Source organism: Centruroides vittatus, unplaced genomic scaffold (genome assembly GCF_030686945.1).
Source record: "Centruroides vittatus isolate TY-2023 unplaced genomic scaffold, ASM3068694v2 contig_882, whole genome shotgun sequence".
Lineage (NCBI taxonomy): Eukaryota > Metazoa > Arthropoda > Arachnida > Scorpiones > Buthidae > Centruroides > Centruroides vittatus.
The window spans coordinates 2,754,252-2,781,001 of record NW_027122574.1 but is presented as its reverse complement, the minus strand read 5'-3'; the positions used below and the strand labels follow the sequence as shown (position 1 = coordinate 2,781,001).

At 35.6% G+C, this 26,750-nt stretch overlaps 1 protein-coding gene and 1 long non-coding RNA gene across 4 annotated transcripts in view; one reads left to right on the top strand and one right to left on the bottom strand.

Annotated features, from left to right (window-relative positions):
• The window catches only part of LOC136983455 (protein DEK-like), a 64,416-nt gene extending 56,111 nt beyond the window's left edge, over nucleotides 1-8,305 (bottom strand). Inside the window, exon 1 of one of the 3 annotated variants that reach the window (XM_067280196.1) lies at nucleotides 7,989-8,305. In XM_067280196.1, coding sequence (XP_067136297.1) covers nucleotides 7,989-8,024 — 36 coding nt within the window. In that variant the 5' untranslated portion in view covers nucleotides 8,025-8,305. The remainder of the gene's footprint in view (nucleotides 1-7,988) is intronic. The other 2 variants (XM_067280197.1, XM_067280195.1) reach the window with 2 other exon arrangements.
• Nucleotides 1-25,670, top strand: part of LOC136983464 (uncharacterized) — a 370,671-nt gene extending 345,001 nt beyond the window's left edge. Inside the window, exons 2-3 of the long non-coding RNA XR_010882051.1 lie at nucleotides 25,454-25,549; nucleotides 25,610-25,670. This is a non-coding gene — a long non-coding RNA (uncharacterized lncRNA). The remainder of the gene's footprint in view (nucleotides 1-25,453; nucleotides 25,550-25,609) is intronic.
• The last annotated feature ends 1,080 nt before the right edge of the window (nucleotides 25,671-26,750 follow it).

Here is a 26,750-nt window from a genome sequence, read left to right as displayed (position 1 = left end):
TAGTTAATTATAATTTTAAAGAAAAATCTGTTGCCAAAAAATTTAAATTACTGTTTTGAAAAAACTTGCCCAAGTTATGTGAAGTCAGAGTTAGCAGGCATTCACTGTATTCATTTTATTATAAACTAAAACTTATTAGTTTTTCAATATCATTATCTAAAATAATAGATAAAAATCTAAATCAAGAATGAAATAAAATATAATGAACAGTAACAGATAATATAAATAATGTATTTCTCATATAGAATTATCACTAGAGCCAATTATTAGAGGCATACTTATAGCTTCTGCAAAACAATCTAGATTGTTTTCAGTCCTAATAAAATGAATATGGAAATAATACTGTATAATGCCTGTTTAAACTTTTGATTTTTCTGCCTCTTTATTTTAGTTAATGCTTACTATGAAAATTTCTCTCCATTATTTGCTATCATTAATTAATGTTTCTATTAAGTAAACCATTTCTACTTAGACTGATATGCAGTGACATTCCGTTAACATTAACCCAGGATTGTCAGGACTGATGCGGTGCTGGGTTATTGAATATGTCAACAACTTATTGGACGATGGAATTTTTCAAATCCCCTGGACACAATTTTACATTTCTTCACACTTGTAAAACTGTACAAATCCACTTTTTATGAGTTTAACATGCCATTTCAATTTTTCCAGATTATTCCTACCCTTGGTTGGTTTGAAACAAGAACACTCTAATCTTACTTTGTTCTTTGTACACTTATCTATCTATATATTTTACATATTAGAAGAAAAATGTTCCATCACTATCAACCAAAACTAACACTTTACAAAGAAGTGCTATAGATACACTCAACTCTACTGCCTGGATGACCAAATCAATCAAGACAGACAACTACTACTTTATCCACACTTTCTGAATTATGTTTCAATTGATTTGCTTTTAATTTTCATTTCAATATAGACTTAAATTTTTGTAAATTATAACTATTTTTTAAATTTAATTACAGTAGAGCATTGATTATCAGAATATTGATCAACTGAAACATTGGTCAACCAAAAGCGTTCCAGTTGGCAAATTTAAATTTCCACTAGTGCTGTGGCACTACAATATTTGGCTGTGTCTTGGGCTACTCCAGTATTATTTCTGTTGGTATGCATGTTTTAGCTGGCAGCACTGGCAAGACCATGAGAGGGTACTTAAAAATGCGCCAGGATTTGAACAAATTTCAACATGAGATAGGTTAATATATTTCTTCGTATATAATCAGTTATCCGAAAAACCGATTATCTGAACAACCCCAGTCCCGAACTGTTTCGGATAATCGATGCTCGACTGTATTATTTTTAGTTTTAATTAACTGGCTACCTAGTTATGTATAAATATAGACAAATACCCACTCCCCCAAAGATGAACTGGACATGCATGCTAGCTTCTTAGGTTTGTCAGCATATCGAATGCAGTGTTAACGGAATTTCACTGTATTGGTTCTCAAACTTTTTCGATCCACCGCCCCCTTTGTTCCATAAAGTTATACCCAATGCCCCCTAACCCATCAGTGACCCCAACTTTTGCTTTTGGTCACCATTCATACCCTGCTTCCAGCGTCTCCCTAGATTTACTCACCGCCCACAGGGGACGGTAACGCCCACTTTGAGAACTCCTGGTATAAAAGAAATTGATGCTCCATATCTGTATTTTCTTTCCTACAGATATTTAACAAAATTCTGTTTTTTTTTTTTTTTTAGTATCTTTAACTTAAAATTAATATTAAAACTTTAATAATTTTGGATAAACATGAATTTTTGTTAAAAATGTCAGTGTTGTAAAATTATCAAAAAATGTTATTCAGTATATTTTAGTCAATTCTGTAACATTTAAGTAGTTTTTAAGTTACTTATATTTAATTTTACAAAAAAGATAGCATACTACAGGGTTATTCACTCAAGACTGAACATTAACTTTGTTCAATATATTGAAATATTCCACATAATATGTGATCAGTCCCAAGCAAATCTTCCAGTATAGCTTAACATATAATTACATTAATGGCTGATGTACAATAACTAACATTAATTAATTTTATCAGTGTGAGAGTGCATGTCTAATCTTATACAGTGGTACCTCATACTTCGATGTCTCATAGTTCAAATAGTAAATCTGACAAAAATTTGTCTTAGAGTTCAAACTGTGCACACAGTAAAAAATACATCTGAAGTACAAGCATAATCTGTTGTGCATCCAAGTTGTCTCTCGCTCTCATGTTACGCTCATATGCTTTTGCATTTAATCACTTATTGCTTTTAGTGTGTTTAGTTATATACAGTATATTGTGTGTTATTTGTTGATTTTTAACAATTTCTTCCTGTAATTTTTCTCCATCAACAGCTTTTGGACACCACCCATGTTTTGTATCCTTTAGTTCAAAATTTCTTCAAATGATACTTTTTAATGTTTGAAGCTTAGTAGTAGCTTCTCTGTACACGTTATGAACTGTTTTTATAGTTTGCATGGCATTATATCCTTTCCAAAATTTAAAGCATATGCCCAATATGCTTTTTATTATTGTAAGTCATTTCAACTTAATGTTATTGAAACAAAATGTGAAGAAATAAGTTTAAATTAGCTTTTAAACAAAGAACACAATCTCACATTGGCAAGAATGTGCGATTATGTTCTTTATAATTGAATCAGACATCTACATTAAGTAAGGAACTGTTAATAATACACACAAACTTTCTGTTGATCACAATATAACCATGGCATTTGAGAAATGTATGGAAGCAACAAAGTCTAAAAGAAAGGTTTTAACATCAATGATTGAAATGAAAAAGTAACTTATCACAAAGTATGAAAGTGATATACGTGTGTGGCGGATCTGGTGGCCATGTTTAAGATGTCAAAGTCCATGGTATGCAATTAGTTAACGAAAATTTCATTTTATTATACAGTATTTACATATTTTATTTATTGTATTTGTGTTTTAATTTATTATTAGGGCCTTTGATTGTGTTATTTTTACCTTAAATTACGTATATTTGCTAAAATAAACACTGCTAAAACCTAACAAATCAGCAAGAAAATTATACACAAAGTACAAACATTTTCACCAGGTTAAATGGGTATCATCAGGCAACAAACTGCTAAGAAGACATGGGATTACTGAACACGTGTAGAGGAAGGGGTTTATGACGTAAGAAGAGAGGAGGAGGGTTTATATTTTGTAGAAAGACTTCCAGGCAGTGGGGAAAGAGTATATTTGCTGTTTTAACTTCATCAGGATGGGTATTTTAGGGACTGAAAATGGGATTAATTGACTTTCAGTTATTTATAGGAAAAACTGCTTTGGACTTCAAATGATTCAGAGTTTGAATGGCCTCCTGGAATGAATTAAATTTGAACTACGAGGCACCACTGTATACATACTCATATGTCTATTATATTTTTTCTGATCCTTGTTCAGAAAAAATATGATATAACAGCCTACAGCAGAGCTTCTTAAACGTTTTTATTCATGACCCCATTTATGATTGTGATTTTTTTGCCCCCTCCCAAATATAAAATAAAGGTATGCAGTAGAGAGTTGTTAATTGGAATCAATTGGGGACTGGGGTTGTTCAGATTAGTGATTTGTTCTGATTACAGATTATGTATGAAAAAATATATTAACCTGTCTGATGTTCAAATTTTTCTCCGTTGCATGTCGCTTCGTGTTGAATTTTCGTCAATTTTAAGCCTAACGAAAATTTTTATAATAATAATGGAGGCTATCGTATCGTTAAAAATTATTTCTTCATTTTGTGAAAAACAAAATAAATATATTGAAGAATATAAAAACATGAAAATTATACTTTAGAAGTAAATCTAGTATCAAAAACGTTCGATTCAGCACGACAGTCCGACTGAAAATCGTTCCGATTACCGGGGTTCCAATAAACGACTCTACTGTATAAATATTTTGCAATATACATATGAAATACAATGAAAATATACATATATATTGAAGATATATACAAATTTGCAAAAACAATAATTGTGTACTATCACAGTTCACTCTTGTGTTACAGTGGAACAGAGACAACTGAATACACTGAAAAGCAACAACACTACACTAGTTCACACTACAATCAGTGTTGCTGAATCATTGTCTCGCTGCACCAGAAGTGACACAAAGTGCAACTCACGAAACCTACGACACAAGGCATGCCATTTTCAAACTCTCACAAATTATTTTCAATAATTTGCATTAAAATCTTGTGACCCCAAGATTTCGCTAAGCGACCCCATAGTTTAAGAAGCCCTGGCCTACAGACCAAATAGCCTACATCCTCTAATAATGTAATTAAATTTTAATATCATGTTACAAATAAAAAGTAAATAGAAGTATATATTAAAATATAATAAATTGTAAGAATAAAAACTTACTCAAAGTAAAACAGAAGAAAATGTCCTTTATAATGTATTTTTTTGGTAAAACAAAAATGAAGTTTTATTCATTTCCAGTAAAACTGCTTCATCATCATAGCTCAAATGTAAAAACTTCACAGTTACCATCTTGAAACTCTCTCTCATATCAAGAAATCCACAACTCCAGTCAGGAAATTTTTTTTTGCCAGTGAAAAAAAATTCAATGTGCCAGAATGCCAGTGTAATTTGCAAAACCAAAATTCATCACCAATTCTCTCTGCTTTTTCCTCTCCACATGAATTAAACTTTAGAATTCAAAATCAATAATGAACTCTTTAAAAAAATTTGTCCATTAATTACAGATTATACTGATAATCAGACTTTAAAAAACAAAATTATTCAATTTCTGACCACATTAGCAAGCACTTTTAATGTAAACTATTGTATTTTTAGGTTTATTTTAATAACCAATATTATGCCAATAATTTTTAGGTTTATTTTAATAACCAATATTATGAATCAAAGAATAAATTGACTTGTTTATATACACAGTGCGGCAATTAAATTCCGGGACTGAAGCTATATCTCAGCAACCAGTAGCGACATCTGTTTAAATTTTATGTCATATGAAGTTTGGACATATATGAACATAACCTAAAACTTTTATTTAAATTGGTTGACATTTATCATTGTTTTTGATATTTTGTTTATCAGTTTATTTTGTTACATGTCGGAAAACAATAATGGAACAACGTGCTGTTATTAAATTTCACGCTAAACTTGGCACAAGTGCCACAGAAACGTTCAAAATGATGCAAAAAGTGTATGGAAGTGAGTGTTTATCACGGTCAAAAACTTTTGAGTGGCACAAGCGATTTTTGGAAGGCAGACAATCACTGGAAGACGACAAATGTGTGGGAAGGCCAATAACAATTCGAACAGCAGATTCGATTCAAAAAGTGCAAGAATTTGTATCCAACGATCGCAATGCGACACTGAGAATGATGGAACAGGCATTAAACATTAACAAAGAGACAATACGACAAATTCTTAAAGAAGATTTGGGCAAAACAAAGGTCTGTGCTAAATTTGTTCCGCACACACTAACCCAAGAGCAAAAATTGATGAGACTGGAACATTCCAGAGAGATTGTACGAGCAGCAAATAACAGCTCAACCTTCCTCAAATCAATTGTTACTGGTGACGAGACCTGGTGTTTTCAATATGACCCACAAACAAAACGTCAAAGTGCCGAATGGAAGTCAAAATCATCACCTCAAGCCAAGAAAACACGAAAAGTTCCATCAAAAATCAAGACGATGTTCATTGTTTTCTTTGATAGCAAAGGCATCATCCACCGTGAGTTCGTCCCACAGGGTCAAACAGTTACTGTTGCTTTCTACTTGGGAGTTTTACAACGATTAATGGGAAGAATTCGTCGAATTCGACCAGAATATCGCAAATCTGATGACTGGTGTTTGTTACACGATAATGCACCGAGTCACAAATCATTGATTGTTCGTCAATTTTTGGCACGAAATCAAGTCTGTGTTGAATCATTCGCCGTATTCCCCCGATTCAGCACCATGTGACTTCTCTTTATTTTCAAAAATGAAAATGAAGTTGAAAGGACGCATTTTTAATAATATTGAAACCATCCAAAGAGAGTCTACGCTCATATTAGAGGCAATACCGAAAATTGAGCTTGAGCAGGCATTTGAATCACTATTGAATCGCTGTAAAAAGTGTATTGAAGCAGGAGGAGAGTATTTTGAATAATTTAATAAAAGGATTTGAATAAAATTGTTTTGTTTCATTTTTATAGATCCAGTCCCGGAATATAATTGCTGCACTGTGTATAATTACAACTTCACAGAAAAATCAATATTTTTGTATCCAGAAAGGAAAAACTATTTTTAATGGTATTATGTAATAAAAAAAAACCTCTAAAAATGTTTAAGCATTCTAAAATAATAAACACTTTTATAAACACCCTTGAATGCAAATTTTTTCTAAAATTTTGTCGAACAGAATTCCGTTACGCCTGACGAAGAACCAACGAGGTTCGAAAACGTTTGCGTTTTACAGAGAAAGAAGAGAGAAGCACACCGGTCAAAGGCACTAAAGTTGTTGGTTTTCATTTATTTTCACTCCGGTGTTGTTCCTTTATATATTTTATAAACACCCTTAGTACTCTCTGCTTAAAGATTTAATAACATTTAAAAACTAGTTTAAACATTATTAAGCATTACATTAACTATTTTTTACTGCTTAATCTAATCTACAAAAACTAAGCATTAATGCTCAATCTAATGGATATGAGTGGAAAATTCTGTAAACTGAAATCTTGAGCCTCCCTTTGGCTCCCCCTTCTATTGTCCATGCCAATAGAAAACAATGTTTTCTGTGTGAGCATAAAAATTGCTATATCAAGGGGCTAAATCTGTTCTGCTGTAGCAATGCAATATGATGCACAGCTAACCTAACCAAGGTATAAAATATATATATATATATAGGTTAGATTGCAAACACTTGACACTCATGAGTTGTGACTGTGCCAAATTGCAATATGCTGCAGATATAGTAAAACTTCTCTAACTCAAATATTTCTTTAACTTGACTAGCATAAGGATTTACTGTCTCCAACTTGAAGTTTTTCATGGTCCCCCTAACACCAATTTATGTTAATTTCATCTTCCTTGACTCTAATTTTAATATTTATTCTATCCAAAGTGATCCTAATTATTGTATTTCCATGAAATTTTCAGACAATTAGTTGTATTTACTCTCCAACACCAATTTTCTGACAATGTTCGTGTCCAAAGGAAGAGGTTCTCTCTGCTTTATCTCAACAAGACGTACCTGTTCAATTCCATTAGTTACATCGAACAGTTTGCCGAAAAGACATTACATGGGATGTTAAAAAATAAACGAATAAAAGACTCTCAAAGATTCTTTATATAAAGCAAGAGACATAAAAGTACAAATGTATAGTTTTTACTCTAAATCGAACTGTCAGTAACTCAAAGTTTTTTCCTGCCCCTTACAGCTTTGAGTTGGAAAAGTTTACTGTATTTACTCCCCAAAACTCGAGAACAGAGATTTTACCTCACTTGCAACACCATCTTGCACATGTAACACAATTAAATCAAGGGTCAGTGAATTACAATTTACAAACTTTTCAATCCTACAACTTTTTTTTTGCCATAACTCAATAAGCCCCCACTTACAGAACTATTTTCTATATTTAGTATGGGCAATAAGAGGAGTAAGCCGAAGAAAAAATGGAAATTTCAATTTACAGAATACCATAATTTTGTGTTGGATATTAAAATATTGTTATTCATTAACCTTATAAAAAGACATCACTTCCTAATTAAATTACAAAATAAATATTAATTCAAAACAAAAAAAACTAGAATAAACGTAAACTTCGGTCGAATTATAAAAGTAAATTTTTGAAAAAGCGCGCCATTAATATAACCCTAATTTTAGGCCTAACAAAACAAATGATATCCGATCACTTAATACAATAATCATCATTAATTATCGATTGTTATTATAAATATTAATTAATAAATGTTAACGAAGTGTCAATACGAACCACGTTGCCTTCCACACTTTCAAATTCCACCGACATGATCTTATAACTGTTTTCGTTTATTTAAAATGGCGGGTAAAAGCAGTCTTAGGCCTAACACTTTAAATATCATAAAAACCAAACTCACGATATAATTCACACTTATTTACGTCGATCATTAAAACATTTCTTGTAATTTAAACGACAGATTTCTCAAAATGTCACCGAAGTTGTTTAAAATTAGACCAACTCGGGATCTAAAAACGAAAACGTTACGGAAAAACAACCTAGTGAAGTGCCATTGGACAATTCAACTTTTAACTTCTGCTCCCTCTGGCGGGTGATTTCGTTGTAAGTAATATTCAGAATATTTTAATTAAATAATTATATTTCATTTTTAGAGATAATTAATGTTCATAAAATATTATTTTTCTTTAATAATTCAATGGAATATAATAATAAGGTTAATGTTACCTATGGTTCCAAAATGGCGGCTCGTCTCTGATTCCAGCAAATAGAAGAAAGAAACAGTGGGACGCGTGTTTTAATCTAACCTAACCTATTCTAATAATTTTGTTGGTAATAATTTTGGTAATTTAGAATAGGTTAGGTTACGTTAAAACGTGCGTCCCCACTGTTTACCTTCTATTTGCTGGAATCAGAGACGAGCCGCCATTTTGGAACCATAGGTAAAATTAACCAATAATAATGAATATAATGGAATAATAATAATGTATGTAATAGTATAAAATGAAACTATTGTTATTAATATTGTATACATAATTATAACATCGATTTAAAAATATTTAAAAAATAATATATAGTTTATATTTAAAGTATTTTTAAATCGATGTTATAATGTATCGAATCCGGAAATATTTCGGAAACTTTGTAAAACGGCCGAATAGGCCGAAGCGGTAAGGCGTCATACTATTGCTCTGCAGAACCCGGGCGATCTCAAAATCACGGAGAATTTTTCGGGAGTGGTCCGTCTCGGATACATAAGGCACAATTTCTTACCCCAGTCATGAGTCCGACCGAACCCGCGATGGGCTCGACAAAAAAGCCTTCACGGACGGAAACAGTAAGGAGGAAAAAGAGCAAATATTCCGTACTGTATTATTGCTAATTTCAATAGTAAAATGAGTAAAATTTACTCACTCGGTAAAATTTACTTTTAAAATCACCATTTAATATTTAAAAAATATTAATTTTATGAACACCTTACTTGGTTAAGTTTCCTACATGTTTTACAGAAAGTTTAGCATACTAGATTACAGAAAATCAGTTAACAAACACCATTTAATGATTCAAAATGCCATTAGTCGAAAATGATCTAAATCTTGGGGATGGGCTCAGTACTTTTGTTGGGCCATGTCTAATGTGAATAATCTGTTTACTTTACATTTCTTCAATTCTTTTTTTTGTTACACATCAATATCTTTGTCTTCCCGAAATTTCTTTAGCTTCAGGGGTTAAAAATACAGTAGAGAGTCGAAAATCGGAATCAATTGGGGACTGGGGTGGTTCAGATTAGTCATTTGTTCCGATTACCAATTATGTACGAAAAAATACATTAACCTGTCCGATTTTCAAATTTTTCTCCGTTGCGTGTCGCTTCGTGTTGAATTTTCGTCTATTTTAAGCCTAACGAAAATTTTTTATAATAATAATCGAGGCTATCGTATCGTTAAAAATTATTTCTGCATTTTGTACAAACAAAATAAATATATTAAAGAATATAAAAAACATGAAAATTATACTTTAGAAGTAAATTTAGTATCAAAAACGTTCGATTCGGCACGACACAGTCCGACTAAAAATCGTGCCGATTATCGGCGATTCCGATTACCAGGGTTCCGATTAACGACTCTCTACTGTATAAGAATCATATACTTGCAATTTTTTTCTTGTAGATGACTTTCACTCCTCTACTACTACTACTACTGGCTACTACCACCCTTTAACCCTAAGCCGCAATTTGAAAAAATTGTAGACCTATAAATCCCACTGTCATCCGTCTGTCCGTCCTTCCTTGTCTCGAGAACGAAGTTAGACACACATGAAAGTCAAGAACAGATATAGAAACCATAGTGGCAAGAGACCCTCGAAGTCATGTTATTTCAATTTAAAATTCTCTCCTGAAAGGAGTTAGATAGATGACCGGCATGACTCCATTGCTAACGGAAAAATACTGTACTTTGCGAGTACTTTTCCGTTAGCAATGGAGTCAGCAATGCAGTACCACTGCAGTGGCAAAACATTACAGTACTAATTCGACGTGGAGAGCATATATTTCAAATTAAATAAAATAAAAATATGATTAAAAATTGCAGCCTGAGTGACGATGACAAAATAAATAATTGCTCGTTGTTTTTACTTTCCCGGTATAACAGAGAAAAAGTATGGCGATCGATCAAAAAAATGATCCTGCCTAAAACTTTTGCATTTTTGGACTCTGGGGACCTCGAAACGTCGAGAAATGCAACAAAAATTCGGGTTTTTTCTTTATGTATAGATATTAGTGTGTGGGGGGACATGATTTTGTTCACACACTTTAAAGCAAGAGTTCTTGACCAGGTATCCATTGACCCTCCCAAAGGTCCGTGAGCTTAGATTGAAAAAAATTAAATCATTATCTTTATTCTTTCTAACCTCTTACTGAAATCTAACATTTCCTTCACTTATGAATTTATGCAATAAATGACAGTAGTGTTAGCTGTACGTGTGATCAACAATAAAAACAACAGCCTTTTTCACATCATATTAGAGTTGTTGCATTTCTCGAAAATTGACTTGAAAATTCAACCATCAATTCGAAATGCTTTTCTTTCTGATAAAAACTGGATCGCAGATGTCGACTTAGATGGACTTATTAATATTAGGACAAGAACTTACTACAGTTGGAATTTAACTCAAAAAACCTTGGAAGATTCTGATGTTCACTAAGAGAAACCTACCATCGTCTGGTAACGTATACATTTAAATATTATTATTATTTTTTAAACTCTTTCCGCTTTGTGGGCACTAAGAAGGCCTCTTTTAGAAGGCCCATTATGGGTTCAGCCAGGCCCACAATGGGGCGACCGGGTGGTGAGGGACGGCGAGGCAGGCCCGACATATCCGAACGGACCACCCCCGAAAAATTCTTGGGGATTATTTCGACCCGTTCGGATTCGATCCCGGGTCCCCAGAGCGGTAGGCTGCTACCTTGACCGCTCGGCCATCCGGCCGTCATATTTAAATATTGATTAATGTAATATTAAAAAAATAAACATGATTTTTTTTAATATTGCATTAATCATTTCAAATCAAGAAAATTTAAAACGATATGTATATATCTTGGGTTAATGTTACCTTAGGTAGCCAAGATGGCGGACCTTCCGGTAATCTCGATCCAAGTTACTTAGTGACGTCAAGATGGCGGCCATGACGGCGGCCATCTTGACTGCGATTTATGATGGAGCAAATATGTACGTGTACATGATATGGTCCGCGATTTATTAAATACCAAGTCCCGATTTCAGAATTTCAGAATATTTTTAAAATAAATACTATTTCGAAATATTAAAAAATATATTTAAATAATTTTAAAAAATAATGTTATTACTTACGTTATTATGGGGTCTGGGGTTAACGAAATTCTCGGAGTGATTAACTGTCCTGTGCTCTATTTTGATGCCTTCTAAATCGTCTATGTTGTCGTAACCTTTCCATTCGTCAGTTAAAACAAAGCTTCCTGAATTAACAAATTTCGATATACTCCAATTTAACGTGATTTCGGAACGATCGTTTACTTGACAGATAAAACAGGCTCTTGTCTTCTCGACACAATCCCGCAACAACCGATGAGGAGGGGGGCAAACTGTCGACCCCCCTGGGGGAGCAAAAAAGTCAAAGGAACCATACCTGTATATGTGCGCGTTCGCGAGATATGGCCCTCGAAAGTTGGGCCGACGTCACGCGGGTTCGCGGGCAAAAAAGCCGGGTCACGTGACCCAATATTTTTTTTTTCGATTTTTCCGCCTCTCAGTGTTTAAAAAAAGCGTGCCTCCCCCCTTTCCTAGTCCCCCCGCGCGCCTCCCCCCTCCTGTCCGAGCCGCCGCCGCCGTCTCCCCTTCGCACGCGGCCCGCGGGCCAAGTCTCCCGCCCGCAGTCGTCCGGAGTCGCCATCTATTGCCTGTAAATACAAGTATCTATTATTATTACACCTCTTACCTGAGCGGGGATTCGAACCCCCGTCCTGGCAGGCGCCGGTCCACTCCCGTACGCACCCGCCCGTCAAGTCGCTCTGCCAGAACCTATTCGGAACTCATATTTCAGGCATGCGAGGCCGAGGAACGCACTGCGCATGACTGACCGTCCACGCGGGCCCCACCTCCGCCAGAGATGCAGCGCGCCCGACGACGCGGCCCCACCTCGGCCGCGAAGTTGAAGCGGGCCCCTCGCGCGGCCAATGGCGAGCCGGCCGCGGGTCACGTGACCGCGGCACGGCCTACCGAAGTGTTATAAGCCCGTACGCCGCCTTCGGGCATTTTCGGCCGGTGTTTGTCACCTCAATAGTCGGGAGTGCAATTCAGTAAATGTTCAATAGTTGTGACATTCGAGGCTACGGAAGAAGAAGTAATGGTACGTGTTGACAACTTTCAAAATCCGAAACTACGTAATTTACTTTACTTCTCCCAATACTAAAGTCTTTTGATAACGTACAAACTCGAGTGTGGATTAAGTGAACGAATCGGACAATCGTCGCGAAACGATTCCGAATGAGACGAACAGGGGGCTCCCGCAAGTTGTGTATCATTTCGGTATTTCCCTAAAGTTTTCTGAATAATATCACAATAATTTGGAGCAAGTTCTGCACCTGTGAGGTAACAACAGCATCATTCAGTGACGGAGCAGACTGTTTTAGATGATGCTGGGAAACTCGGTTAATGTTACCTATGGTAGCAAACATGGCGGCTCATCTCTGAAACAGTGGGGATGCACGTTCTAACCTATTCTAATAAATTACCCCTATTTAATAATTTGGTTGGCAATAATTGTGGTAATTTATTAGAATAGGCTAGGTTAGAACGTGCGTCCCCCACGGTTTTCAGAGACGAGCCGCCATATTCGCTACCATAGGTAACATTAACCGGAAACTCGTTCCGCGATATCATAAAAGCCATGGTCGAGTGATGTGAATCGCTTTCCTCTTTACATAAACTCTTCAGTATAACCGATCTCAGCGTAAGGAAACCTTCTACCGTTTAAGTCACGATAATCCTTACGTAATTGTCCAACGGTTATGTTCGAGGGACAGGAAATCGACAGCGAAGGCACGATTTGTTTCGTTTCTAGTAAAAGATTGTCGATTCCGCTCATTTTCGATCTTGTATTTCGTAAACCATCAATTATCGTGTCACCATCCCGTAATCTCTACATAAAAACTTTTCCTCGTGTGAAGACTGCAAAGAGCAATGGTTTTCAAAAATCAAATGTCCAGAATGAGATGATAACACTTGTTGGAGCTGCTTTTAATCTCATACTTGGTATTGGCTCGTGACAACTGTCTAAGCGATTTACTTTTACTTTCTCCACATATGTTATCAAAAGACTTAGTTACTTTTAAAAGAAATATATATATATTTCTAAAAGACTTTGTTACTTCTTTGAAGAAGTAAAGTAAATGATATTGTTTCGGAATTTTTAAATTGTCAGTTTGTAATCACATAGCAATGTAATGTCAAATTCGCTTTCATCGTCTTGATTATCACAATGAATGAAGTCAGGACATAGTTACTGTACTTCCAAATATTGCGTTATTTTATAGATCATCCAGAACATGTGAAACTGATTTCAGTTTGGTGACACATTCTGTCTTCATCTGATCTGTTGAAAGCATTGCTCTCTGCAGCTTTGAGTGTTAACACAAGGAGAAGTTTATATGTAGTGATTGCCTTTTCATTCGTACTTCGATTACAGCTTTCCTGTGCATCAAGGTTTCCGGTTTTGACCATTCACAACCCGGAAGTTGAAGTGTAATCGATGGTTTAGGGAATGTAAGGTCGAAAGTGAGAGAAATGAACGATCTGTTCTTAGAAACGAAACAAATCGTGCCTTCGCTGTCGATCTCCTGTCCCTCGAACATAACTGTTGGACAATTACGTAAGGATTATCGTGATGTAAACGGTAGAAGGCTTCCTTATGCTGAGATCGGTTATAAGACCGCTGAGGATTTCGTTAAAAGCTTGAACGACGAATGAATGGATGCCTAACCTCAACGAACATGGATTAGGACTTGTTTTAATCGTAGCTTGGAAAGTTTGGCGGCGAAGGTTTACATGTGAAGATCGACCGACGTTTCTGTCTTCGCCGACATGTCTGCATCATATGTATACGTGTGTTTTCTGATGTACCCGTGCACGAGGGCGACGAAGAGAAACGGCAGGGGAAAGACGACTGGCCAGCGAACGGCGAAGCTTGTGTGTGTGTATATGGTGCGCGTTACCGAAGGATACTTGTACGCGAAACCTGGATTATATGCGATTGTTCGGACACCATCTTCGTCGTCGCCGACCTCCGGGACATAGCCGAGGAGGAGGCGGCGACCGGCGACCTCACCCCGTTCTACACAAGATCGGAAACAGGCTAGACGTCGTCAGGTAGCGAGAGGAGGAGACTCTGTCGAAGGTGAGTGCAGGATCTGTTTTCTTGGCCTTTTCGGTAGTTAGAGCGTGTTAGAGATAGCTCGAAATAGAAGAAGCGCGCTCTGTTTACGTAGGAGCGGCGTCGGAGAAAGCGTTGCCTAATTAGTCTTGTTAATCGGGCTTTTCTTTCGTCGTTGTCGACGAGTGTCGTTAGAATAGGGCTTGCTGACCGTTAAACGCGCGACAGGCTTAGCGGAGAGAGCGGCACGAGTCCCGACGGCGCTCCCCGGAAGTGGCGGTGGAGAGGTGACACCCTCGTGTTTGGTGGCTTTTCTTTGGTCGTTGTCGACGAGTGTCGTTAGAATAGGGCTTCATTTGGGCAAGACTGCCGTTAAACGCCCGACAGAATTAGCGAAGAGAGCGGCCAGTCCCGACGGCGCTCCCCGGAAGTGGCGGTGGAGAGGTGACACCCTCGTGTTTGGTGGCTTTTCTTTGGTCGTTGTCGACCAGTGTCGTTAGAATAGGGCTTCATTTGGGCAAGACTGCCGTTAAACGCCCGACAGAATTAGTGAAGAATTTTAAATTTTACCCCATTTTTGAGGGTCTCGAAAAGTTCACATATAGTCATTTTGGGGGGCCTATATCTCGCGAAGGCGCGCTCGTAGACCCATAGTTCATTAGACTTTTTTTGTTCCTATCAGTATGCTCTACAGCTCTGTTAAAGTCCCAACCGCGTCATTCGGACCTAGAATTGTACCACAGATAAAACAGCTCTTGTCTTCTCGACACAATCCCCCAACAACCCATTTCGTACTTTTTAGTTTGCGGCCTTTTTCATATTTTCGTTTACATGTAACAGTCTCGTCGATTTCGTCAGTTTTCTTCGGACCTCCAATTTTAAACGATGTCATATTGTGCAAAGCTACTAGTATAACAAACTACTGTATATGATTAGACCAGTCGACAGCAGCCTTATTAGAAATACCTACAGCAATACCTGAGGTGGTCGAAGAGCATTCCAATGCAATATAATGCCATATAAAAGATAATATTCTACTCCATGATATTTTTCCACATTTACCTTTAAAGGTTCCATCGAATGCCGAACTATTTCTTCGACATTTTTTGCACCGCGTGACACACGAATATCGGCCATGTCGATAAAATATTTTGCACGAATTCGAACAAATCTTACACACTTCCTCAATACGCTGTAATCCCAGACCGACCGCAAATTTAAAACCTTTATCGATTCTGGGGTGAATATCTAATTCGGAAAATTCTGATTCGAGCACTTGATAGAAATTATGGGTGGTGCACGCTGCCCAAAATTCTTGGAAATAAATATAGAAAGCACTCATAATTAATCAATTAATATTAAACAAAAAAAAATTACGTCTAAAGTCAAAAACACTCAAATCAACGCTTATCACAACTGTTACTACTTTCGCCGATAACTCTACACGAAATGCGTCGTTAGTATTAATTTGCATAACACATCGCGATAGTTCGCAGCTTCCTACATTACCGACGTCACTAAGTAACCTGGATCGAGATTACCGGAAGGTCCGCCATCTTGGCTACCTAAGGTAACATTAACCCAATTTATTAAAAAAACAATTACCTAAAGTGAATTTTGATATTAATAAGTATTTATTTCAAATGTGGAGCATTAGGCCTAAATTTTGTTTTTCATTTTTTTTAACTACAATATATTAAAGAAATACGGTTAAATTTACCTATGGTAGTCATATTGGCGGCACTTCCGGTAATCTCGAACTAGGTCACTTAGTTTCAATTTTAATAGAGGGAGCTGTGAAATAACGTGTTTCGATTTATGTAAATTTATCAATCTGACTGTGGAATTGTTTATGTGTTAATATGCAAATTAATAAGGACGATGTACTTAGTGAAGTGTTGTCGTGGAAATATTGTAACCTTTATGGAAATGTTCTTTACAATTTACTTACAACCAAGTAATTTAAGTGAAATTTATTTATAATTTTTTGTTAAACAATACATTTATTTTTAAGATTATAAGGTTATCTAAAAAATAAAAAAAATTCCCAAAGCATTACACAGAGGATCTTTCGGACTCGTACATGTATTGTTTTATGTATAAAAAGTTCCTCAAATGGCCATCAAAAAAGGTTTGGAGAAAGGTTATAAATTTTCATGAAGCATTTAAGTATGATATATCCGGGTTGCGGAAGGATACCGAACTGGAAAGAACCAGAGACTGTGCCCGCTGCTCATGTTTCTAATATTAAGAAGAAAGAAAAAAAGGAAAAAGAAAGAAAAGGCAACAAAATTGAGAAATAGAATAATAATAGGAAAAGAAGAACGTCAACAAGTATTACGGAGTCAACTTCGGTAGGAAACAAACGTCGGAAAAAAGCAAATGATGATCAATAATGTAAGTAATTTTATTATATCATATAAAAACACATTTTTAATATCATAAAAAAAAATCTAAATTCAAATTATTGTAACTATTAAATCGCGGACTAGTATTTCGATTACTACGCAATCTCAAATCGCATTCGAAATGGCGACCGGAAGTGCCGCCATTTTGACTACCATAGGTAAATTTAACTTAAATTCTTCACCGAAAGTTGCAAACTATGCGCATAACAACAAATACTATTGTCAACTTGCAATAAACGTGCCATAACACTATTTGCAGCGTTTTTGTGTCCCACTGCAAGAACTTACTCGAATTATTTATTACTATTTCTAATTTAGTTCTTAAGTCATTACTTTTATGTTTTTTTCACATTCTGTTGTCAATGTATGGCTCTCAACGACAGAATGCATTGTTACTTCATATGCATCCACGTTACGCCAAGTCCAGCAATCTATCGTTAAAGCAACAGTATCGACGTTTAATAAAATTGATAGATACTGATTTTTTATATTGTATAATTTTATTCTGAATTTTGTGAGCAGGAATTTAATAACTAGGGGACATTTATAATAGGCTTCTGCAAATCCTTAACTTTTAAGCATAATTTCAACAATCGTACTTACTAGTGTCTGGCTTATATTCATGGCAGAGATTCCGTGCCAAATAAAAAGTCACTGGCTGATTATATACACGGTATATATGAATCAGAGTCGCCGATACTCTGGAGCTGATTTTTCCGCCCTCTCCAAACGCTTAAAGTAATTTTGAATATCTCCTCCAAATAACAATTAGATGATTGCTTTCTTGGATAATGCGCAAAATTTCAGACTTTTTAATAAAGAAGTTGTCGGAATATAATCGATTAAAAAGTGCAAAAATCCGCCAAAAAACTGTATTTCTTCTTCTTTTTACTGTTCATTCGGCACTGCAGAATCTTCTAGAGAATGAACTAATTGGTCTAGAAGCTCAAATTATACACTTGTCTCTCCGGTTATCAGTGATAAAAATTATTTCGAAATACTTTTGTCGGGTGTACTTAGTCTGTGGAAAATCTTGTGTAAAACTTGATAAAATTTTCACACATTAAGCCACAAAGCCGCGTCAAGGCGACACCCGTTTTGTGGTAGTTTTTTTATTTCCAGAAACTAACCCCGATTGCTCGACAAAATAACAATCGGGGAATAAAACTGGATATTCGTTGCTGTTCGGTTAATTCACTAAACCGAAATCGATGGCAAAAATCTAATTATTGTTATTTTATCAAATGTTTTTTGGGGAAAATTCTCATAAAAATTTGTCAATTTAAAAGAAATATAGCAACGAATGAAAGATTGCACTAAAAATGTAAATATAACTAATATAGTATAATATAAATCGGCGATTCTCAACCTTTTTTTTCGTCACGGCACACTTTTAGTAATTAAACAATTTGGCGGCACACTAACAATAAGATAATTTTAAAAAATGTTACTTGGTTAATTGAGGGATGTACCTATATTTTGTAAAACAGCATGCGATAATAATTTTCAATGAAATATAAAATGAAATTGCATTACAAAGTAAACAAAATGTTTATTTAATGATAAATTACAAATTACATTTAATGCGAAATTTGTGCTTGGGGTTTTTTGATGACTTCGTTTATATTTGGGCGTAAAAGCGATAACGCTACTTTCATTTCATGGTCCAGATTTAAAAGTGTGGGTCTCTTTTTCGTTTTTATGTTGGTCAAAGCCAAAAATCCGAATTCGCAGAAATAAGATGTGGAAAATTGTAATAACACACTTAAAGCTTTTTGTGATATTATCGTATCTAAGGTTACTCCAGAACGAATTAGTTGATTCTTCTGAATGTTTTGAAATTAAATCTCGGTTATTACACACCGAAATCGGGTCTTCCTCTTCTTTCGAAGTTAACTCATACACCGACGTGTCGTTTATCACATAGATTTCGAATGCAATCAAATTTTTTTATTTTTAAATCTGGAAAGTACTGTAATGAACAATTCTTTGCTCTGGTATTGTCAAATGATCAATAATTATTTTATGAATTATTTTATAAGTCTTTTGGAACTGACAAATTTTTCTAAACTATCTTCTTGTGCCTTATTCTTCCATAAAGTAATTTTTTTTTCTTTTTGAAATCCCAACAATTGATCGGTGGAGTTTAAAATTTTTTTTTTTCGGTCCTTGCATAGCATATGTTATTAAAAATAACAAAAATATCAGATAAGTAAGCTAGCTTAGCACACCATATTTTGTCGTCCAACAAATCAACAAAATCATTATCATCTTGTTCAAAAAATAACTATCTTGTCAAGCACGCGAGATAAAACCTTCCCTCTGGACAACCACCTAACTTCCGTGTTCAGTAACAACGATTCGTATTTAGACTCCGTAGCCTGGCATAGTTGACTAAATAGGCGACTTTTTAACGGTCTCGATTTTATATAATTAATCATTTTAACACATTGTTCCAGCACTATTTTTAATTCTGATGGTAATTGTTTTGTAACGAGTGTTTCCCGATGCAAAAAACAATAGGTGACTAACGTATCTGCATTACGTTCCCTTACGTGCGCTACAAATCCTTTTATAGGAGCACCGTCTGTGCAAATGCCAATGCACAAATTTCACAAAACTTTAATTACTTGTGAATACCAATTAATTTCGTCGAAAATATGTTTTCCTGTTGTAAAATCAGATAATTCACAACATAAAAATTGATTAATTATATCATTTTTGTGAACGAATCGAACGAATGCAATTAAATGTGTTTTTCCCGTAATATCAATTGTTTCGTCGATTTGTAGAGCAAAATTTGAATTTGCAAGAGTTTTAGCAGTATTTTCTTCGATATTTTCGGGACAAGTCCCACAATTCTACGATGAATTGTGTCATTTGAAAGAGGTATTTTACAAATATCAATTTCTGCTTATTCTTTTCCTTTTCAATTTCTGCTTATTCACCGATCATTCTTTTTACAATTTTACGACAAGTAGGTAATATAGCCAAATTATAAGGTTTTAATTTAAGAGCAGTTAGTTCAGCCACTTCGTAAGAAGCTATCTCAGCTTTTTCGCACACACTAAATTGCTTTACAAAAACCTGTACTTGTTTGCATCTTGCAGATAATGATTTTTGAAAGTAGCTTTTGTCTTTTGATGCGACCGAAGGACGATTAGTGAGCGAGTGACGTTGGAGCTTGCTGAGAACCATAGCACTGTTTGACAATTTACAATCACATACCACACACTCGGGAACAGTTTGATCGTTTTCCGTTGTAGATGGAAATCCAAATTTTAAGAAGTCGTCATTATACTTACGACGAACATTTTTTGGCGGAGAATACATCTTTACTTAGACTGGACTCGTTAGCCTGATCGCTATCATCATCATTATCGTCGTTAAACTTTCCTTTTTTATCCATTTATCCATTTTAAGAGAGTCTTAAATAATAAAAATAATTTTCTCAAAAAATTATTAAAAACGACATATCGTATATTACCTTTGAACCCGTTTTCATTTAGTTTGACAACACAATATTGTGGTATTGCGCGTGTGAAAGCGAATATATAAGTTGTAACCTAACCCAGAACTGCGCATTAGTTCAGCCAGTCCCCGCTAAAGGTGCGTTTGGAAATTCTAACTGGTAACACCGCGGTAACACTCAGAATCGTATGACAATGACGATTGGACAAGTGCATCAAAAGAAGGAAATGAACTTGTAGAATTTTTTAAACAAGCGTCGGAAAAAAATTATCTTCGTTTAGTTTATACTGTGAAATCAATAATTTCGTAGTATTTGCTGGCCATTTTCCAAACTGTCATGCCTCATCTGAAATTTGGGAAGACATGGTTTTCTGATCTTGGTCGCTTTGTGTCGCGGAAACAAAATGTTTTATTTTTTATAAATTTTTAAAGTCACGGCCATATTCGACACACGATACGATGTGTCCGCCATCTTGTACTTTAATAGAACCTCTATAACCGATTTGTCACAGTAATACTTCGGTAAGTACCGCAGGACAACCGGTGACGTCATAACAGTGATTTTTAAACACGGTTGGTTATTTAGGTCACATTTTCTAAACGCCTCGATACCTACCGGCAGTTACCGGTAGCACCGATTATAATTTCCAAACGCGCCATAAAAAAGTAGAACAGATTGAACTACTGGGTATTCGCAGTGGCAGCACACTTCAGAAATCTCGCGTCACAGTGGTTGAGAATCACTGAATTAACAATTAATGTCAATACTTGGCGTTATTTATGCTAAAAAGAGATTTTCATGGATACTCTCATTCTAATAAGCCCCAAATAGATTTTTTATGAATCTTACGGCGTTATTTATGCTAACTGTCGTTATCTTTTTAACATAAATGAAGTAAAATTATTGGTAAACAGATACAACTTTCCAAACAAAAATGGAATAGGCCGTAGAGCTTCTGGAGGTTTGCTCCTGTTTAACTACTACATAATATAAACATTATATAATAAAATAGATTTACTAGAATATTATTAAATTTATCATACGATAACAATGACTCCACAGGTTGAATTCGATCTCGATGCGTTGTCTCGCGTCATTATCTTGAAACGGAAATACATTAAGAGTTTACACGGTTCTTGACTTATAGAATCAGTGCGAATCTTGGAGCAGAAAGTTCCATCATCCCTCCATCAACCGACGCTTGGAATCGGTTCCATTCGGCGGTGTTCCATTCATTTCTGTTCTGATTCTACCTGAAAAACGGCAATTATTTTCTTCTTTTGTATAATTAGATAATTAACTCACTGTTAGACGTTCTCGCTTTTAATCTTCTTTGAAACCCGGGCAGTGCGAATTCTTATCTTCTCTTTCACTGATAACAAAGAAAACTAATGCTTCGAATACTTCTTATTGTCGAATAATAGAAATATTGTTAATCAATTGTTGACTTTCTTTACGTGTTTTTTCAAGGCCGGATGGCCGAGGGTTAAAGTGACAGCACAGCCCTGTGGGGATCTGGAATCGAATCTGGACGAGTGGCGAAATCCCAGGAAATATTTGACGGGCAGACTGTCCCGGATACATCTGGTCCCTCCTTCACCATACTGTGTGCTTGGCCGAAGCCGTAATGGTCTTGATAAAAAGGCCTTCTTACTGGCCACACAAAGTGGATACAGATAAAAATAAACAAACATGTTTTTCAAATTGAAAATTAAATCTATTTTACTAAGACAGTGACATCGGTAATCGATGAATGATTTAATACAAGTGAATCGACTCATAATGGAGGCGGCCCAGTCGAGTTAATATTATATAACATTTACTTACGAATGAAAGCATACTGTATTATCTGTATACCGAAGAGGCAGTGCCGCATTTATCTTCGTGGGGGTCCCAAGCAATTTAAATTTTTCGGGACTCCTTGCAACTAAAAAGGGAAAAAGAAGTCAGAAGAAAGACAGAAACTGAAGGAAGAATTAAACATATTTATCATCAGTATATAGTTTATAACATCCCATAAAAAATCTGGTGAAACCAGGTTGGAAAAGTAGAGCTCAGCAGAAACATGTAAATAAAGGAAACTTTAAAGTTGTGGCATAAGAATAGTGGATGGAGATTTGACAGTAAGACTCAACATGTGAATAAAGTGCACATTACAGACTACAACTACAGGAAGTTTTGAAGGAAACAAGTCATCATGATAATAAATTGGAAAAATAAACATCGTCACAGAAAAAGGCTACGAGCTTTACTTTCGAGCCTTAAAATAGTTGCACTACATTAATTTGATTGAACGTTAGAACATATAAAGAGTTTGGTTATTTCAGCCGTTGTCCGTTTATCGAATGGTGCGAAATGGCACAATTTCATTGGTCAAGTAGACACCAATTGAAAATACTGTCTTAAATTCTGTCAGATATATTTTTTCCTAATGTCAACTTTAAGAAACTGTACCATTCACAGCCGAATATCAGACAGTAATCTGCCAACCAATCAAATTTCGCAAAAAACGGACAAAAAGTATTTAAACTTTGCATCGTGGAAAATCTCTTAAATCATAGTTCGTGCTCGCCGGTAACATTGAATTATGTAATTTCCTATTCGAATGCCATTATACCGCTGCTCTGATAGAAAGAAGGGACTATTGTAGAAGGGGGTTGAAGTAATTCGAGCGAAAGTAGTCGTTGACCTCTACCCGGAAGAGAGATGGTCAACGGCTACTCATTAATATCGGGTGTACTATTAATATTTGAAAAGTGATTCGTGTTGGATGGGTTGTGATGGCACCGCAGGTGATCCACGTTGCTAACCTTAACGTCCGAAAGACTTCCTGTGACTTGTTTAAATAATAAAAAAAAATCTTGTAAAAATGTTAGAAAAATATACACCTATAAATTCCCACTGTAGTCACCTATCTATCTGTCCTTAATCTCGAGAAAGGAGTTAGATAGATGGAAGTCGAGACCAGTTGTGGAAAGCTTAGGGCAGGGGGTCCATATTAACTATATACCAATTTTTGGTTTAGAACAGAAGTAACGTTACTTTGATTCAAAATTTTTCCCCAAACGGAGTTAGATATACGACCGACACGACTCCATTGCTAACAGAAAAAGTATGATGTACTGTACTGTACTGTACAGGGCAAAACACTAAAACATTCCATGCAGTAATGGCGTATCTATCTCGCGCTATATCATGGTCGCAGTAATTTGATAAATATAATATATAGTTTTTAAAATTATATCCTTTTTTTTTGGTAAGAATTATATTTAGTTAATTATTTTGTTAATTTTTTTGCCAACAGATAACGCTACGTGTAACTCAGAAAATCGACTGTAAATAAAAATTAATTGATTTATAGAAATGCAATCGATATTTTTGGGTGGGATGTACAGTGCGACATGATATAAGTTAGAAGTGTTAAACGTAACTACTGACATTCGTAGCAATTGGTCGAACTGCCTAGGAGGGTGTAGCGAACAAACAAACATCCTCATTTACATATGTGACAATGTGCGAAGTGCCCCCTATGATTCGGCACCACGGGACCGAAAGGTCGACATTGCTTCGGCGAAGACTGCAATGACTAATTCGTCAGGACTGACACCACTTCTGTCCCGACGAGCCCACTTAGGTTCCTGTGTCTTCTAGGTAGACAAAGAAACCTAAGTGGTCGCTAATTTCGATTTTTCCCGCGCGAGCGGTCGCGTTGTATGCGTTTGGATCTGATGCAAGGGATTGAGGAAGTGCACCAAACAATTCTAACAATAACAAATTTCGTTTATTAAGCTAGTTCTACAAAAAGGTTATTAATTCGCATTTAAACCTTAAAGCTTCTTTGCGAGATCTAAGTTGGAGAGGGAGAGCTTACATGACATCGCGTGTCATTATAAATACCTGAGGCACTGTGTGCGGGGTTCAAGCTGGCTATGGAGTCGTTGGGGAGACTTGGGAATGTCTCTTTTGCCTTGGATGGCGGTTAAAGTCTATAGGGGAAATAATAATCCGTATCTGCTTCGAAGGTGTTCCAAGAGAAACAGGATATTCTTGGAGGAACGGGCGACGACGATAAATCTTTTTGCGGACACTATCCGTGGACTCTCGACCACTTTCTGTTCCTTGAGTTATGTTTATATTTCCAAGTCACGTTGCTTTTTTCCACCAATAGTAATTTTTGTTATTACTTCCCCGTGACACATTCGATGAGTTCCCTGGGAAAGGAAACGACTCCGGTAATAAAAATGCTGCTTTTCGCTTTTTTTTTTTTTTTCTGAGATTTAAATAAATATATTTTCAAAGAAGAAAAATGAATTTTCTTTCGAAATCCGACAAGACCCGTCTCTCTCACACATAATTTATATAGAAGAATATATATAAATATATAAAATAGATTTAATTTTCAGTTTGAAAAACATGTTTATTTTTTAACTGTTTCCACCCTGTGTGGGCAACAAGAGGGCCTTTTTATCAAAACCATTATGGCTTCGGCCAAGCACAGAGTATGGTGAAGGAGGGAGCAAATTTATACGGGACAGTCTGCCCGTCAAATATTTCCTGGGGTTTCTCCACTCTTTCGGATTCGAATTCAGATCTCCAGAGGGCTGTGCTGTCACTTTAACTCTCGGTCATCCGGCCTTGAAAAATCACGTAAAGAAATTCAACAATTGATTAACAATATTTCTATTTTTCCCCAATAAGTAGTATTCGAAGCATTATTTATTTTTCTTTGTTAGCAGTGAAAGAGAAGATAAGAATTCGCACTGCTTGGGTTTCAAAAAAGATTAAAAGTAAGGAGAACTTCTAACAGTGAGTAAATTATCTAATTATACAAATAAGAAAATAATCGCCGCTTTTCAGATCTCTCTCACAGAAATGAATGAGACACCGCCGATTCCAAGCGTCGGTTGATGGAAGGATGATGGAACTTTCGGCTCAAAGATTCGCGCTGATTCTATAAGTCAAGAACCATGTAAACTCTAATGTATTTCCGTTTCAAGATAATGACGCGAGACAACGCATCGAGATCGAATTCAACCTGTGGAGTTGTTGTTATCGTATGATAAATTTAATAATCTAGTAAATCTATTTTATTATATAATGTTTACATTATGTAGTAGTTAAACAGGAGCAAACCTCCGGAAGCTCAACAGCCTATTCCATTTTTGTTTGGAAAGTTGTATCTGTTTACCAATAATTTTACTTCATTTGTGTTAAAAAGATAACGACAGTTAGCATAAATAACGCCGTAAGATTCAGAAAAATCATTTGGGGCTTATTAAAATTAGAGTATCCATGATAATCTCTTTTTAGCATAAATAACGCCAACTACTGAAATTAATGGTTAATTCATATAATTGTTTACTGGTATCAGAACTATTGGTCTTAATTATATTGTTTTCATATGTCGCAAGAAAATAGTTCTGCATCCAGATGATTGAATCATTAATGTAAACATTAATGAACATGGGTCCTGGAATAGAGCTTCTAGAGATGCTTCTGTTTACAGCAAATTAGTCTTGCGGTACTTGCGGTCAAGCTTATACTAGTTATCAAACAGCATGTTTAATAACTGGTATAAGCTTGTAACTGTTTGTAACCCAAGTCTTTGTATTAACACTTCTATTTTTCATTGGTCTAAGTTTGAAAACAGGGGTTTAAAATAAGGTATCAAGTGATCTCCAATAACCACCACCTTATAAGTTGCCGAGGGAATTTTAATTAAAAAAACTAATGTTTTCGATCTATTCAAAAGATCATCCTCAGGTTCGAACTGACGAACAAAAACAAAAATAATTCCAAAGAATGGAACACAAAATATTTAAATTCAAAAAACGGACAACGGTTAACGAAATCGACAGGATCATGCGAATAGCTGAGAACTTGGGCTACAGAAGAAACGTAATTAATGATATCGTGAGGAAGTTTGAAAAGAGCGACGCAAGAACCTCTAAACAAAGGCCTAGTGGATATACTAAGTTTACATTCAACAAAAATGTACGGGGCATTATGAAGGAGATAGCGGACATTAAAAAATCAACATTGATCTTAAAACGAGCCCCGAACCTCTACAAAATTCTGAGAACTGATAAAGAGGAAATTAAGAAAGAGGATAAAGCTGGGGTCTATAGGATCCCTTATGAAAACCAGCAATTAGGTCTAAAACAGGAGTATATAGGGGTTACAACGAGAAACCTAGGTGTAAGAATCAAAGAGCATAAATATGATGTAAGGAAAAGTTCTAACGCAACTGTTCTG